The sequence below is a fragment of the Pavona decussata genome, unplaced genomic scaffold (assembly GCF_977016875.1).
Source record: "Pavona decussata unplaced genomic scaffold, jaPavDecu1.1 SCAFFOLD_87, whole genome shotgun sequence".
NCBI classification, from domain to species: domain Eukaryota; kingdom Metazoa; phylum Cnidaria; class Anthozoa; order Scleractinia; family Agariciidae; genus Pavona; species Pavona decussata.
Genome location: NW_028145504.1, coordinates 1,265,324 through 1,283,714, shown reverse-complemented (window position 1 = coordinate 1,283,714; position 18,391 = coordinate 1,265,324). Strand labels below are relative to the sequence as shown.

Here is an 18,391-nt window from a genome sequence, read left to right as displayed (position 1 = left end):
TGATCTTCAAAGGCAGAAATAGTTGGGGTTTTTTTTGGTTTTTTTGTTGTTATTTTTTTCAATGTTAACGTTTGGTAGAACGTGTTGCAGCATCACAAGACAGTTACAGGGATCATTTCACTCTACCGTTAAAAGATTTCATTGCAACGTTGCCGCGATTGTTACACACAATCATAACCAACTTGCACTTTTCTCAACGATTGCGGCCATGCGGCATCGCTGCCGACGAATTTTTGAAGCATTGCACTGGCATCGCAACGCTAGGTTTTTAGCTACAGCTGTATTGCGAGGCAAGTTCGACGGAGCGTCTTAAAGTAAGATCAGCACCAGGCTGCTTGAAAGGAAAACTCTTTTTAATAATACAAATATATTATTTATATAAATAAAATAGGCAGAAATTGGAATTTGCAATTTATCATTATCACAACAGCAGCAGTATTATTCTCAACACCACCACCAGCACCTTCATAATCGTCGTCATCGTCATCATCATCATTATCATAGTCGTCGTTACCGTCATCGTCATCGTCATCGTCATCGTCATCATCATCATCATCACCATCGTCATCATCATCATCATCATCGTCATCATCATCATCATCATCGTCATCATCATCATCATCATCACCATCATCGTCATCATCATCGTCATCATCATCATCATCGTTATCATCATCATCATCATCATCGTTGCCGTTGTCTGGTCTTCATCGCCATACTTTACAAACAAGGTTGTTGCAGATTTTATATCGAACATTTTTGAACAGCGCATTTGTCCACACACCTGCTGAGAATGAGGCAGTTTTTTTTTTTGCCTCCATATTAGTTTTCCAAAAACGGATCGTCTCAGTGGAAATATCAAGAAAACAACTGCTCAGTTTTTCAGTTCAACTTTACATTCTCTTTCCCAGTTGTCAACAAAATACTCAGACACCAACTCCTTAAATCTGAAAAAAAAAAAAACGTAATCAGGTTTAGCAATTTGTTTGTTTGTTTGACCATTTATAAGACTAAAAAAATAACAATACTCACTTGTTTAGTGGACAAAAAGGACTTGAACATCCTGGGATAATCTTTTCCTATAATAAAGAAAATTGAAGCATTTTCAGCATTGCAAGGACTTTTTTGAAATGTTATGATTTGCTTCCAGCCATCAGTTTCGAGCGAAAAAAAAAACTTGCAATCATATAAAAAGTAGCACTTTGAAGTCAGTTCTTACACCAAACATGCAATTAAAAATGTAACCAAAACAAAAAACATTATGCCAGCTGAGTTAAGGCGGGGGTACACCTGAAAGCCGCTTTTACGCCGCTAAAAATCGGTTTAATTTCTCGTTCGCGTTTCAAGCAATGCAAAAACCCTTAGATCAAAACACAAATCAATGTTTTGGGGTGTTTTGTAAATTTTTGGGTGATTTTTAGGTATATTTGGGAGGAGATTTTCTCAAAAGAGTAGTAAAATTTGGAGAAATAAGAAATAGTTAAAATTTGATGTAGTTTAAAAATTAGAATTTGACGTTAAAAATTGATAATTGGACACCCAAACAGTCCCCTACCAACCTGGTGTGCTCTTGGGTTGGGGGCAACTGTCTGTTGGTATTCCAAAAATAATTTTTTTTCTTTTATCCCTTCTTTAAACCTCTTAAAATTTCGTTCAAATTCACGTGTACCCCCACCTTAAACATATAAAAAAGATGTTCCCCTTCGCCATTTTTGTCAGTCTACAAGAGCGTGAACTGAAAGAAGTGAAGGAAGCGGTCCAGATCCCATCCTGATATCTCACACGAACAAAAAAAAAATTCTCGTACAATCCAATCAATGATCGTTCATGTTTTCATAAATCTCAGTTCACGGCAAGTTAAAAAATCGAATCAAGGGCTCGATATCTCGAATACCAGGGCCCTGTTGTTCGAAAGCCGATTAACGCTGATCCATGATTATAAGTTAATCGAGGTTTTCATCTCGCTCGTTTGAAATGGTTTAAAAGGTTAATTTCAAGCTAAATGTTAAGAAAAGTCTAAGTCAAAACTAAGGGGCAAAATTTTTTTGGGAGGATCTTTATTGATTAGTAATTTAACTCGAATCAGAGTTAGAGTTAATCCAGGATTAGCTTAATCGGGACTTTGAACAACTGGGCCCAGAGGTTTTTCTTTCCGCCACGACGGCGACTCGCTTTCGTGGCGAGGCGCTCGCGAAGACAAAAAAATTGACACCGTGCTCGATTGAAAAGTATGAAAAGTGAAAATTTGGCCTCCAAAGCTGAATTGCTCCAAATTATCATGTAAAGAAACGTAGTGAGAATTATTGCTGATTGCTTTTCCCTAAAAACCGAGTTAATACATTGAAGCAAAGAAAAGATGATTTCCTGAGGTATCAATCTGTTTGAATCGAAACAAAGGTATCAATTACACATTGGATCCTCATTCTTTCAAGTTGCTGGAGTTTTAAGAAAAGTCAAAAACTAATTTAGTGAATTCAAGTTTCTTGGATGATAAGCAAACCGGAGCTACTTTAGCATTTACTTGAGCATTTTACATTTGAACGCCAAATTTCCACTAACCACAGTCCGACCAAGCAATCAAATTCCCTTTTCATGGAAAATGATCGACAATGAATATATAAAAACCTGAAACCAGCCTCGTCAAGATTGCACATAACAAGTATGATGAGTAAATACAGCTAACACATACCTCTCCTTTATACAAAACTCGCACATAGTAAACATGGCTCTGAAAAAAAAAATGGAATGTTTAGGTCAGTTCATTTTATTCATACTTCTATATTTTGTTCAAAAACTCATTAATAATTCATAACCCATTGACCTATCAAATGGTCGATAATACATCACGTGCAGTGACTTTATATCGATAAACCTCCTCCTCATTAGTATGCGGTGTTTTATCAGCTGATAAAACACTCCTCATTAGTTTGTGGTGTTTTATCAACTGATAAAACACTCCTCATTAGTATGCCGTGTTTTATCAGCTGATAAAACACTCCTCATTAATATGCCGTGTTTTATCAGCTGATAAAACACTCCTCATTAGTATGCGGTGTTTTTCTGGTATGCTAATTTCCAACATTCACAAAAGCATAATTATTATAACTCTCTTGACACACGCTTTTCCAGGAATGTTTTTGAAGCCGTTCAAAAAACTCGCAGCACATGTTTTATCCAGTCTAACTCGGCTGTGCCTTGTGGTTTTAAACCCGATAAAACACTCCTGCTCGCTTTTTTTAAAACATTACTTAAATTGAAAAAGTATATAGAAAACACTAAAAAAGAAAGACGGAAATAAATGGGTTTGGTGGAAGCGTGGGTTGGTTAGAGGAGCATAGCTTTCGAGCTAACTACTGCATACGCAGTACAATGTTGGAATACAAATCTTGTTATTTACAGACTGCTAAAATAAAATTTAATTTCTTGTAAAATAAATACTGGTAAATGAATAAATGAATGAATCAACGAATTTATAAATTTGTGCAAGTTCTCTGAATACAGATCAAGGACAGCCATACGAAAAACATTGGGTCAGTTATTAAAAGACAGTTTAAACAGTGTTTAACAAAACCACGTTCTAAGCAATTTTCAATCTTGCTAACAATCATTACTAAACATTGTCTGCTGCTGACGGTAGCAAGAAGGCTTGCATCCCAGACTAGAAAACTACTGTATTTATCTACTTAAAATAAACCACTTTAAATAAACCACTGATTTGAACCTGGCGAATATTGGGGAGGAATCTTACAGCAGTTTGTTTTCTACGCTAACATTGGTTAATGACGATTTTGAATTTCTATAGTAACAAAAGTCAAATCACAACTGTCATAGTTGTATACTACTGTTTTGTCATTCCTTTCCTTTTTACCCTATTTCATGTTTCCTTATCTTTTCTCCCGTGTTGCCTTTAAAGAAGCTAAAAAAAGTTCTACATTATTTTAGTCCTCCCAAAACTTTTCCTTGTTTTTGTATCTTTGATATCATAGCTCTGACTTCTTACTTAGCAGTAAAAGTCATCCTTTTTTTTTTGTTTTCCTGGCCCACCTAGATTAGCTTTACTTCCTGTGGCGCCAGGAAATTGTACATGTATGTATATATAGACATTACCGTGCAAGCCGAGGTCCTTCGATGAGGCCCTCTGCTCGCAGGGTATATAAACATCTAATAAAGTTAGGTTCAGTTCAGTTCATACCTCATCTCTGTAGAGCTCAAAAGCTAAATCAGCAGCAAAGTCTGGCCACTTGTTATCAAAAACACCAAGTGCCAACAGAAGTGGGGCTACTGTTGTATCATGCACAGAATACAGCATCATTTTGTAATTGCTTTTGGAAAGAGAAAAATTAATCTGTATCAGCTGTAGAGAACAATTTGCTGAAGCTACCAAGATTCAATCAAGCATGCAGATTTAATTACTAAAAGTATCTTTCCTAGATCAGGGTTTCAAAGTGGCACTAGTGAGTAAGACATGAATCCCCCATTTTACTTCAATGCCCAATAGAATCTTTTGGGAGACGAGGGGTAGGGGTAGGGGATAGGGGGTTACTCCCTGGATATAATTATATGCTGGTATGTGCCACTAAGAAAGGTGTGTTTTCAAGCACTTTAATCTAGGATAGGGTACAGAAATCAGAGAGTTTTAGTCTAGAATAGGGTATTATTACAATACAATACAATACAATACAATACAATATTTATTTATTTAAAGTCGGGGGCATAGGGAGTGGTCCCCTAATCTCCTGAGCTAGGGGCTCCTGATAAAAATGCACAACTAAAACAATTTAGAACAATTTAGTCCGGAACACATCCCTGGGAATAAAAATGAAGACTCAAGTCTAGGATAGGATGGGAATTTTTGGTGTCTAGTCTAGAATGGGGTGGCTAAAAAAAAACCACCCAAAAATCCACTGAGTATCCCCAGGAACATCTCTGGAACATGGATTTTGCGATGTTGCAGACATACACCTCAACAGAGAAGAGACAATAGAATCACTAAATTAAGTGAGAAAGTGAGTCTGATCAGGCGAAACATGGAACTTAGAACAATGCATTATCTACAGTGTTATTATAAATTGTGCTGTGTACTTACTGTTTATCATCAATTTTCTTGGCAAAATTGTCCACAATATGTTCCAGAAACATACCAATGGAAAGCGAAAGGACTTCTTTCCTACAACAAAAATAAAATATTAAATTTTATCGCATGCGTTGTTAACTGCCAAGTGATCAACAACCATAGATAGAACAGGACAAAGGTGTGTTGTGTCTGTCTCCTACGTCTACAGCCGTTATAAGGGTCGTCACGCAATGCTTCCCCCAACCTCCGGGAGAAGCATTGCGTGACAACCCTAATAACGCCAACAAAGGAGACTAGGCTGTGTCTAAGGTTTGTTTTAGAAAACCATTTGGGATGTGGACATCTGAGCCATGGTCTTATTATTGATATGACATGACCATGTCTCAGATGGCCACATCACAAATGGTTTTCTAAAACAAACCTGGTTTTGCCCATATCAATCTCATTCTATTTTTATTTTTTTATGTGGCTAAATAAATATTATTTAGGCAAAGGTAACCTGGAGCCAATGTGGTCAGGGGTCTTTGTCCTTGGTGTGAGACCTCCGAGGGAACCCAGGCCTGTGGGGTGATTGTACGGGCGGATTGGCATTTCTCACATTTGCATTGACATTGCTTTGCTGGTCGTTGCATTTCCTCTTCCTCCCTCTTGATGTAAGGGTGTAGGTAAGTACAGTTTGGTCAGGTACATATGATTTTCCACTGATTTCCTATCAGTATGACAGTGCTGGTTGACTGGCTGCTGCATGGGTGGTTCCCACTCACAGGGTCAGGCCCCCCACCAACACCTTAGGCACCAAATCCCAAGCTCATCTATTGGTGATGAGTTTATCTGTTATTGGTAGATTGGGTGGGTTGGCTACCTGAGCACAGCTGTGCTAAATACATTTGGCACCTAAATAGCCTCACAATAACTGTATATACATGTAAGATGCCAAAAGACTTGAGTGTAATATGCACTAAATAAATCAATATACTTAACAGTAAGCACTCATTATACAACACCTCAGCCAGTACTTTTTCTGTGAAAGCCCACATTGTATTGAGAGAAACAGCTGTAGTGCTTGCTCTTCTATTGCATTTAAGTTTTGAAGAACAGCTTTAGGAACTTCCATGTTATGAACCTGAAAAAAAAAATTACTAAGAATGCTTGGTAATGAGCTGGGATATTGTTATAGAGCGGTTTCCAATTGAGTGTCGTAAAACCAAAACTAAAGTAATTACTCTGGCCAATTGCAACAGATCGGAATTCGAAGAAAATACATGTAACTGGCGCCAAGCGTGGGAAAATGCATGCGGCGAAGGCACGATTGGTTTTGGTTTGGATTCCCATTGGTTGAGAAAGTGGCGCGACACATGGCGTAGTAATGCAAAACCAAAGCAAATGTGAAATTACCTTGGACACTCAATTGAAAACCACTCTGACTAATAACAATAACAATATCATCGCAGACAGAATTATTCTTGAATATGTGGGCAAGTATGAATGTCTATTGTCATCTTTTCTATTTCAGCCAGTAATGCCCAAGGAGGTAAAGTTAGAAATTTCATTGATCCCAAACAACAAATCATATGGCTTGTATTCCTCTCCTACCAAACTATTAAAACTCAAAAAGGACATCATAGCCCCTGTGATTTCGGAAATATTCAACACATCTTTTATACTGGGGATATACCCTTCCAAACTAAAAATGGCTAAAACCACTCCAATATTTAAGAGTGATGACGAAACAGACGCAAACAATTACAGACCAATTTCTTTACTGTCGAAGAACTACTAACAATAGAATTTTTGAGAAAATTATGTTTAAAAGAATGAAAGAATTCATTGACAAAAATGATCTCTTATACTCCTCCCAATACAGGTTTTGTAAAAGGCATTTGACTCAACATGCTACACTGGACATTGTCAATGCTATCCAAACCAACATAAATCAAGGTCTATACTCATGCGGAATTTCCATAGACCTCAAAAAGGCCTTTGACACTGTGGATCACAATATCTTGCTCAATAAACTCCACCAATATGGTTTTCAGGGCATCATTAATGACAGGTTTGCTTCATATCAAAAAAATTGCTTGCAAACTACACAGGCAAATAGGTCAAAATTTATCAAGTAAAGCCATGATTACATGCGGTGTCCCACAAGGGTCTGTTCTTGGCCCATTGCTTTTCTTATTATACATCAATGATATGCATCAGTGCTAAAGTAAGTTCAGATTTTTCCTTTTTGCCGATGATACTAATCTCCTCTATGTCGAATTATGAAACCTTTGCGACTGGTTGACTAACAATAAACTAACTTTCAACGCAAAAAAATCTAACTTTGTATTGTTTCATCTTTACCAAAAAAGGGTTTCCTATTACCCCAATATTAGAATATTTGATAGTGAGAAAAATGGACAAGTTAATCTTGAGTCCAAAGATTATATCAAATATCTTGGCATCATAATTGATAAAAATCTTTCATGAAAATTCCATGTTGATGCTGTCGCCAACAAAATCAGTAAAATTGTTGGCTTTTTCGCTAAATTACGCCATTTCACACTACGATGTATACTGTTAAACATTAAAATATCAGTCGCTTATCCATCCTCATCTAATTTACGGACTCGCTTCCTGGGGCCAGGCATTGAAGACTTAGCTTAATAAAATTCTTATTCTCTAGAAAAGAGCACTTCGCATGATTTATTTTACTAATAGATGTGAACATGCCTTTCCCTTGTTTGCCAATGCGAATATCTTACCTTTGACGTTTCTATACTACGAGTCTGTTTCCAACTTAAAGCACGACATTGAAAATAGTAACACGCCTATAAATATCCTGAAACTGTTTCAAAAAACTTCCAATGTCCATTCATTTAACACTCAATCATCCACCTCTGGAAACTTTTACGTCCAAAATTCTAGACATAGACATAAGACATAAACGTTCTTTTTCGTGATTTGGCGTAAGACTGTGGAATAAGATACCGCGTTGAATATTAAGAGATTTACCTAAGAAAGAATTCAAAGGAGAAATTTGTCGGGTTGTCTTCAATATTTTGGTAAATGAAAATGACTATACTGAAACGCCTATTATAGTACAGAAAATAGGTCGCGCCAATTAGTTGCAACTCGTTAATTTTTGTTTTTGGTTACTCATGTTTTTCATGTTACTTGTGATTTCTTTACCTCCCCTAAATTCTACTTGTTCTGTCTTTGATTGTAATAACTGTAATAATATTAATTTTATCCTTAAACAGTTGAAAGTCTGGCTGGCCAAGATTCGCTCTCGCTACCTGCGGGCCAGTCTCTCTTTTTTTCTTTCTTTCTTTTTATTTTGAATAAACTTGGGACTTGAATAAACTTGGGACTTATTGAAATCCTTAGTCGTTAAAGTGCCGATGAAGCGAAAATTGTCTTTAGGTAGTTATAAAATTTACCCTGTCAAACACGGGATTTCAAAGTTTGAGATTGCTGGCCGGGGTAAAAATTGCCTATTTAGTGAACAATCAAAGTTGGGCTATTTTGCCTTCAAAAATGGTATTCGAATCGCGCGGCCAAAATGCCAGGTGACAATAACCGCTGACGTCACGTTGGTGCCAAGAATTGCAATTCATCATGGCGGAAGAGAAGAAAGATAAGCGAAAGCGAGGGTGATATTGCGTTGCTGGCGTCCGTAACAAACTAAGAGAGTTGCCAGAATCGATCGTTCACAGTATCGCTAGACATGCTTTTCTCTTTCTTCAATCCATTTTGGCGGCAAGAACGGAATGAAAGTAAACAAACTTTTGGCATCAACGTGACGTCACAACTTGGAATTCAGCATAAAACTCGACCCAGTCCTCTGACCATTTTTGAAAGCAAAATAGCTCAACTTTGAGCGTTTGTAAAATCTACAAGTTTTACCCCAGTACTCTAAAACTTCGGAATCGTATATGTTAAAGTGCAAATTTTATAACTACACAAAAACAATTTTTGCTTCATAGGCACTTTAAGGGGAAATAATTAGCGCTGGGAAAAAATTTAGAGGGTTCCAACCTGTATGATACTGATGCAGAATTACTGATAAAGGACAGCTTTTTGATGATATAAAAAAGTCTTGGAAACAAATAATGAACAAAAAAGCAGGCAATTTTTTTTAATTCCCCACCGACAGCTAACTTCAGTTAAAAGTTATAGTCACTAGTGGCACTCAGGTGAGCACTTAAAATCATCAAGACTCTAGATATCATGAGGAAAAACATTCATTGCTGAATAGAGTAAGAATTTTTTGAAACAAATCTTAAATCATTGTTCACCACCACCATTATCATCATCATCATCATCATCATAAAAATCTTCAAATCATCATAAGATATTCTCTTGAACCTCAAAGAAAAGTTATTTGAAAGTGAAACTATATGATCCTGTGCTTAAAATTTGCTGCTTGTATGACACTGGACTGATCTCAGCAATGGAGCTCGCACTTCAAAACTATTGGTTACTGCTAGACAGTAATTATTATTAAAAAGTATCAACTTACCATCATTGCTGCCACAATATCCCTTAAGTGAATCGCCAACGTAGACTTGCGATCATACATGTAGTTCAGTTTTAAAGCCTCACAAATCCTCTTCTGTCTGTCATGGAATCCTTCTATAAATTTTACACCTTCAAAGCTCTGAGAATACTTCCACCAGGTTTTCAAATTGTCACAGTAGCTTAAGTTTGGGTATAAGAACTCTTTTTCTTCATCTTCTGCGTACATAGTGAGGCCTAGAATAACACATAAACAAAGTCAATAATTAAAACATCTCCTTCTTTCACAAACAAAATAAAGCGCACCCAGTGAAGGGTTTTGGAACTTGAGTAATTTAACCATTAAAATGCAGGTAAATCTTGGTTAATTACCTAGCAAATAAATGGTGTGATTGAGATCACCTGGTCTGGGAAAATACATGGTTGCCCCCTTTAATGGATAATTCAGAGGAAACGTCTAGGAATGCATCTAATTTGTCAGGACTGGCTGAACAGTTCAATTATTTTGCAAACAAAATGCATAAATTTGAATGACAGTTTATAGGCCACTTTTTCAAATTGTTTCAAAATGGCGCATGCTATTCTCAGAATGTGTCATTTTTGAGAATTCAAAGAATCAGTCCTTAAAATTAGTACACTCTACTGACAAACCACCCAGCCTGGCCAGCCAGTTCTGACAAATGGAAAGCAGTCCCCAGGTTACCTACCAGGACCATGAAAATTGTCCATAGTAATGAGTTCATGTCCATTTTACGCAGGTAAATGATGTTAAATCATGATTAGACCAGTACTAGTACTGCACCTAGTGAAAATGATGATTTAACACACCCTTAAAGTGTTTTTTATCTAGTAATGATAATAAGGAGGTGTCCATGATATGAAGGTGGCTGATGTTAAATCAAGGTTAGACCAGTACAATTTGTACCTACAGTGTGGCAACAATATACACTTAATGTATGGTCCCAAGGGAAACAGTTTTGTTTTCCCGAGAGTCCTGATGCTTTGTCAAGGGAAACATCATGACTCAAGGGAAAAAAAAACTAACTAGTTTCCCGAGGGACCATACATTAAGTGCTTTGTTATATATTTAGACTTTCCCTTCAACAATCAGAGCAAAACAAAAAAACAAACAACTGAGAGGGCAACAACTCTGGAATTGTATCCCGGTCGGGATACATTTGTTGATCAGGGGTATGTGACCAAGAATTAACCAATCACAGTGCTCGTTTTGTTGAGTGAAAGTCTAGGTTTATAATAATGATGATCGAACACACCTTTTGACTGTTCTTTTCCAAACATCCCAGCTACCACACATCTTGCTGAGTCTATTGTCCTTTGAAAATTTGATGTGCGAACACTAAGAATGGAAAACAATATAAAGCAGCATTTGATGGTTAAGTCTGCAATGAAACTTATACTGGATGTGTTCTGAAAACTGCATCCGGATCAAAAAATTTAATATTTGTTTATTACTTAAATAAGTAAAGCAATCAATGATTCCTGTCAGCTATCACAAGACTTTGTTGGTCTCTGTCCTCTGATCTCTAATCTCCGCAATGTAATTATATGATTAATTAAACAATGCATGTAGCCTGATTCACCAAGCCATTGACTGTGAAAGTCATCCCAATGTGAACATTACTAAGCAGTAATTTCCATGATTAATACATACAAACATAGTTTTCAAAGGGCAATGGGACTATTGCATGCATGCCACTTGGCCTTTCAAAAGTTTTTTTTAGCAACATGAACCTTGGCATTTACTGTTCAAATTTCCAGCAACAGTTGAAATGATTCTTCTAGGTGTGTTTGTATTGTTAATTAATTGCATTGTCATCGGAAAGCCCCACCAGGGGAGTGTCAATAAAGTATTGTTTTGTATTGTATGATTACTTATTTGAAAAAACAATGAAAAAAGATTGAAAGCATAGTCTGTGGGTAAAATCCATATAGATCTACCAGTATTAAAGAGTTAAATTTGACAGTTACCTATGTTAAACCAGCACAAAATATATTCTGTGCTTGCTGAATGGCTTAACTTATGACCAGGCATTTTAGTTGGTAAAACAGTTAAACAACGATACTTACTAGATCTCTTGAGGATTGTATGCTCCTTGCAAAAATTTCAGGTCATCTACATATGTTCTGCCACGCTTTTTCCCCAATTCATACATTTGCTGTTGTCCTACTTTGGTAAGCTGGCCCACTGGGCTTCCTCCCTGAAATAGTAAAGAAAACCCCATAGATTATAAATTCATTTGCTTGATGAGTGAAATTTTTTAACAATGCAATTAATTATTTGTAAAAAGCTTTTTGATTGATCAGAAGCCTGTTAGGGCACCTGGAAATAACTGCTTGCAAATGAAAGGTTTGGTGGGAGCAAGGTGTGAAGTGTGAGTCTTAGAGGACCTGAATGAATTTTCGTAATTTCTTCATTCAATTCAACCTGTTAGCAAGTGCCTTTCATCTGATATTTGGAATTGGTTGTTATTGTTTTTGTCTTCATACTCTGTCCTTTCTACTGGATCTATTACCCAACCTGTTAGCAAGTGCCTTTCATCTGATATTTGGAATTGGTTGTTATTGTTTTTGTCTTCATACTCTGTCCTTTCTACTGAACTGAACTTTATTAGATGTATATACATGTATATATACAATCATATACCATTTCCTGGTGCCGTAGGTAGCAAAGCTAATCTAGGTGGGCCAGGATAACAGAAAAGAAAGAATGACTTTTACTGCTAAGTAAGAAGGCACAGCTATAATATCAAAGATACAAAAACAAGGAAAGGTTTTGGGGAGGACTAAAATAATGAAGAAGAACCTTTGTTATGCCATAATGAGCAGTGTGAGGTAAGCAATACCAAATTCGATAATGATGACAAAAAAACGTTGATATTTTCGCAAACTTCAATTTATCAGCTTTACAGTGATGTATAGTTTTCCGTGGTTTTATTGAAAGGAGCGCGCATACGCAAGATTTCCCGGGAGAAAATTTATTTCTATATATTTAACAAATAGATTCCATGCTGCCGTGCGTCTGTTCAGTAATAGATCACGCGCCAAAAATGTGCTAAGAACAAAAAAGTGGCGCCTCGTGTATCCCTTATGTTCTAAGCAAATTTTGACGTCTTCTGTGATCTATTACTGAACAGACACACAGCAACATAGAATCTATCTGTTTTATATAATAAACAAGAAAAAGTTGTTAATGGTGACGTCATCTATGCGTCTGTCCTAAAATAGATCATAAGTAAGAACCAATCAAAATGCGACTAGAATTCAGCTTATAAAATAATATTTTTCACTGTATCAACTGATAAAGAGTGGTAGTATTGATCCATCAAAGTATAAGTACTGAAAAGTGGTGGAAACCAGTGCCAGCCACCTTAATTAAGCTCATGTCGTTTACGTAACCCTAAGGGTATTTTTACAGATTTTTTATAGTGAGCAACACACACCTTTAAAAGTTTCTTTAGCATCCTATCTTTGATTTCAGAGGACGGAGCAGGTCCTCCAGACACATGTTTGAGTTCATAATCTACAGCAGTATGTGGAAGAGTTCCCATAAGAAGATCGGCTGGCCAAGTGACTTGCTCCAACTCTTCACAAGGAGGGCGAAAAATTGGCGTTCTTGCACCGTGTCTAAACGCAATCTGAACCAAGACCAACTCTAGATCCGAGTTTGGTGTACATTCCCTTGTTCTGTTTGATATTTCTTTGGATATCTTTGATACCCCGCCAGCTGCAGCTAGACTAACAGCGGAAAAACGTAAAAGCCGGCCAATGGCCGACATTTTGGAATCGTATCAACAGAAGGCCCTGGGAACAAAATCGCCTCGTTATCAGTATGAGACCGCGCTGCGGCCATTTTGTGAATACAGGACGATCTCGATCGGGTCTACTTGTTATGACTTGTTGGAGTATATACCAAATAACAAATAAGACTTAATTTTGCTGGACATGGATTGTTTTTCGCTGTTCAGTACGTACCTTCTCGAGGGTAGACGACTTGAAGGTGAGAAATACTTACAATAAAACTTTTCTGTAATATAGCTAGCTAGTTATCGGCCTAAAATGTGGAGCCAATTACATCGGCATATTATGCTGTGTAAAAGCTATATACAACGAACTTTTTTATGCCACTAAAGCAACATATATATCATTCATATTTCAGAACAAAATGTAAGCAATTAATTAAACGCGTAGGTTTAGTTACATAACCAAATCTAAGCCACAGACTACACGCTTAAAACGTTTAGTTATAAACAAAACATTAAACATAACAGTATCGAAGCGAATGACTACACGCTTAACACGTTTCGTTATAAAAAAAACAATGATTAAATATAACCAAATCTCAGCTACAGACTACACGCTTAAAACGTTTCGTTATAAAAAAAACAATGATTACACATAACCAAATCTAAGCCACAGACTACACGCTTAAAACGTTTCGTTATAAAAAAAACAATGATTACACATAACCAAATCTAAGCCACAGACTACACGCTTATAACGTTTAGTTATAAAAAAAATTAAACATAACAGCATCTAAGCGAATGACTACACGCACAAAACGTTTCGTTACATGAGAAAAAAACTACATCTAAGCCAGAGACTACACGTCACGCATCAAACGTTCAGTTATAACAAAAAATAATTTAACATAACCACATCTAAGCCAATGACTACACGCTCAAAACGTTCCGTTAGAATGAAACAGAGAATAAACATAACTACATCTATGCAACTGTAGCAACATTTAATATAAAACCAGATCTAATGCATTCTGGTTGAGGACAAACAGAGAGATAGCAAAGAGAGAGCGATATAAGTTTGTGTATGCACACCCAAGCAGTCGGCGGATTGTTGTGGGGTCCTTCTATTAATTATAAAACTCAATATTTAATATTTAAACACCTAAAAATCAGTAAAAAATCTTAACTACTTCCCTAAACCTCCTCAGTCCATCCCTTACCCCCCCCACCCCCCCCCCCCCCCACACACACACACACACACACACACAGACACCCCACCCCATCCGTTTAAGCCCTCTAACATGGTAGAACGTGCAGGAAGTGACGAACATCAAAGTATTTGAATATAAAAGTATACAGGTTTTAGTCAGCCTTTTTTTAAAATAGATTTTTTGGTACAACACATGGGGACGAGTGGACCCCACGCTTACGGTCTATCTCCATCCCTGATTATTGCTCCTAATGGTTGCATGTAAGAAAATTACAATCATTTTAATTGACCCCTCACGCAATCTTGATTTATCAATCGTCAATCAGTATGTAATTACCTACTGTATCAAGTAACCATATATTTATCTTGATAACTTAGGATACCATGTATTAGTTGGCTTTGTAATTATTGGAAGTAACACCCTTGTCTTTGCGTATAGTACTTATACTTTTGTATTTTCGAATTTTTTTTATATTTGTCAGGAATCCCCTTTTGATTTCACCGTTTACCACTTGTGTGGCTCTCAGGATGACGTCTCTTTATTTTCTATTGATGGAACCGTTTGTGATTTTAGTTTTCGTGAGTTTTCTTTTCGTGACTGTCAGGTTCACACTATTCCTGTGTTTGAAATTATCAATGTCTATATCTCCCTAATTGATGTTGCATCTGCTTGCGGAGAGATAAACAGTGGACTTCATGACTCTGTGGGTTTCCCTTCTTGAGGAGATATCCCTTTTGATTCTTCTAAACGTGTCTTTGGAGTTTCTTTATGTGTAGATCACGCTCGTGCAAATGCTACCCTTGACATTGTGCGTTTTCCTGCCACAAATCGTAACTTTGTGCCGAATCCCCCTTTTTCCTAGGATCAATTTTCAGGAACCCCAAAACTGGAATTTGCGTTTTCCCTTTATGACAACAACGCACCTCCTAACTTTGTGAGTGTTTCTGACTATGATAACCATCAGAACACCCGTGTTGCCACAAATGGTTACTTTTGTGCCGAGTTCCCTTATTTCCGGGGATCAATTTTCTGGAACCTCAAATCGTGACTTTGCGGTTTCCATTCATGACAAGAACCCTCCTCCTGACTCTGTGAGTGTTCCTGCTTGTGACAATAAATTGGAAAAGTGAGAACACGTTGTTGAATGTTAATGTGAAATTTCACCTAAACTCGGATACTTAACGTACACGGAGATCGCTCTAAGAGTATGTATAGTATCATCTTCGAAAGAAATAAGTACTTGCCAAATGTTAGTTACTGCAAAAGCGATGAATCAGCTTTCACGCAACAGCCTCCTCCCTCTAATGCACAGGGTGCGCGCGTTTGGTTTGGTTTCACGTGTGTGGTCCCAAGGTGGTCCACGGCAAGTTCTATCTTTACTTATTTCAAAACTAGTCCTTTGATTGGAGGAAATATTTGACGAATTTCCGGTGATAATATTTCATATTTCTTAGCAAATCAGCAGTATTGCATTTTTAGCTGTTCTTAGCTTAAAAGACATTCTCTGTTTTCGGTTAGGTAAAAAAAAAAAAAAAAACATCGCAACGATGTCATCAGTGTCTACCCCATCAAACAACAAACGTAGCTATGCGGACGTCGTTTCTGGAAGGCGTTTAACCAATTGGTCAAAGTTCCAGGTGGAGAAAGAGGAAGAAGCTATGGCTATTGCTATTCGAAATTCTATTTCTGACTTCAATAAGGTAGTACACCTCAACCTCGCCATTCAGTTCTAACTCTTCCCCTTTTACAATGTTGCGTCCATTTGTTTCAGACTACTCAGGTGAAAAAAGAAGTTTTGGACATCAACAAGGATTTCAATGCAAGCTGTACCAAAAAGGGAGAATCAGTTTTGGTGAGTAAACATTACATCTTAATTGAGACAGACATTAAATTGCTTGCAGTTTAAACTTTAATTGCTTTTGCAGTTTTGAGGACTATTTCTTTCAGTTGAACTACAATGGTTTGATTTTTCTTAGATTGGAAATGAAAACAACGGAAGGCTTGCTCAAATTAACGCCTCACTGACCTCAGGGTGGCGTAAGGAGTGTCGTGCGAAGAACAATGTCTTGGTAAGTTATAATTCGCGTGTGTTCCATTCACAACAACAATAACAACAACAATAACATATTATTGAACATTAGAACTATAACTAATTATATTACTTTTCCCTCGCAAAACGCTTATGAACTAATCTAGGCGGGGAGATCAAGTACAAAGTTTAATGTCTATTTATAGTTGGAGTAAATAACAGTGAAGACGGGAGACTTCTACATAATCATCTTCTGACCGCAAGAAATTTAGTAATAATTCCTTTAACTTTTTCCGAAAGGACGAACGTTTAAGTATTTAAATCGAATGAGGAATAGAGTTCCAAATTTGGGCACCGATTCTCGAGAAAAAGGCATCCATTTTATCGGTTCAAGAAAACTTAACATAGAACGAGTGAGTCGCTAGAGACAGATCTTTGTTCTGTCTCTGAATGGGTTTTGTTGTTGATATTGTTTTTGGTTTTGTTTTACATATAAATTAATGTATATGTACATAGCAGTTATTGATTTCTTCGAAATGTAGACTGCGAGCAGTCTCTCTTTTGCTCGAAAATCCGCGGGGGAAAAGGTATCAGAACACGCGTCACGCGCGAGAGGTTCCTCTCCCGCCTCGCACGCTAATCGCCGCTTGCGCGTGACTCGTGTTCGGCTAGTTTTTCCCCGCAGATCGCTAAAAAGGGAGAATGTTCGCAGTCTATTCTAAATGCTGTTACACTTTATGTTTAGATGTTTTCTCGAAAGGCCTGCGCTCTGTACTTTTTCACTAACAAACATTTTTTACAATATCCTCGGAGTACAATATTCTTCATCTGGGAATAGTGGAGCGAAGCTAAATTAAGGCTAGTTAAAGCTCTCTAATCGTTTTGAAAGATTTCCATTGTACGCACGCAGCTCAACAAACCCAAACCAGATCGGTTCGAATCGTGGGAGGAGGAGGAGTATTGCCCAGGCCTTCCACGTTTGCCACTTGGAAGGTACGCGTACAGGCAGGTACGTTGTTCACGCATGTTACTATCTTCTCAGTAATAACCAATTTACAGCTCTTATTAATTTTCCTGCACTTTCATGATGCCCCTCTAAAACGGGATTATGAGAAAACAAAGTCTCTTTGTACCTCTGGTTTTTAATAACCTTAAGATGCTACATAATTCTTACGACTTATGTGTTATTCATGGTTAGATAAACCACTTCCACAAAGCTTCTTATTTAGTCCCTCTTTACACTCCCAGGTTTCCTTCCATCTCTCACCCTAGTTCACCTGCGTAATCTGTTAGAATTAAGGCGGTGCCTATTAATAGCAAAGTATTCTTGTGCGGTTTATGACTATGTGTCTGTGAAAAAGCAGATCTTAACAAAGGCTATGAAAATCAAAAAAGAAAAGTGGGGTAGCCACTCATTTTTCAGAAATAATCAAGCAATAATATTTCTAAGAAAAGAGCCAAAATATAAAGCAATCGATCTTAATTATGTCAAAAAAAGAATGGTTACCCCCAATTTTCTTTTTGGATACCAACAACACTTGCTATGCTCTGCTTTCTCCGTATCATTTTAAACGCGCAAAAAATATTCCTGTATTAGTTTGCATCACCCATAGGAAACCCTAGTATCTCGAGATGCGCAGAACGTAGCCACCGATGACTACGGTCAACAACAGGTACAAATTTGCACTTCTATGAACTTAGTTTTTTCGATTTTAGAAATCGTAGGGCCATAACTCAAAGGCTGGAAATAAAACAAAAACAACGTTATTCCCTGGTCGTATTTTCTTTCCTTACTGGCACTCAACCAAACAGT

The 18,391-nt window shown here is 37.2% G+C and overlaps 2 protein-coding genes across 2 annotated transcripts in view; one reads left to right on the top strand and one right to left on the bottom strand.

Moving 5' to 3' along the window:
* Positions 1–335: 335 nt before the first annotated feature.
* Positions 336–13,510, bottom strand: LOC146474675 (lysophosphatidic acid phosphatase type 6-like). The gene is made up of 10 exons (XM_085116409.1): positions 13,039–13,510; positions 11,666–11,796; positions 10,852–10,934; positions 9,582–9,814; positions 6,079–6,197; positions 5,087–5,167; positions 4,193–4,322; positions 2,690–2,728; positions 1,033–1,079; positions 336–947 (listed from the first exon to the last, which is right to left on the bottom strand). The coding sequence occupies exons 1-10, from the start codon at positions 13,372–13,374 to the stop codon at positions 875–877; spliced, it is 1,272 nt and encodes a 423-aa protein (XP_084972535.1). The 5' UTR covers positions 13,375–13,510; the 3' UTR covers positions 336–874.
* The window catches only part of LOC146474674 (uncharacterized), a 24,177-nt gene continuing 19,232 nt past the window's right edge, over positions 13,447–18,391 (top strand). The window contains exon 1 of the mRNA XM_085116418.1: positions 13,447–13,595. The gene's annotated coding sequence lies outside the window, so the exon portion shown is untranslated. The remainder of the gene's footprint in view (positions 13,596–18,391) is intronic.

Bases quoted from the DNA above. Each gene is read 5' to 3' on its own strand.
- LOC146474675 (XM_085116409.1), bottom strand. From the start codon at position 13,374: ATGTCGGCCATTGGCCGGCTTTTACGTTTTTCCGCTGTTAGTCTAGCT. The intron at 4,323-5,086 runs GTAAGTACACAG...TCTTTCCAAAAG, and splicing joins AAGAAAATTGATGATAAACA to CAATTACAAAATGATGCTGT. The intron at 1,080-2,689 runs GTATGTGTTAGC...TCTTTATTATAG, and splicing joins GAGTTTTGTATAAAGGAGAG to GAAAAGATTATCCCAGGATG.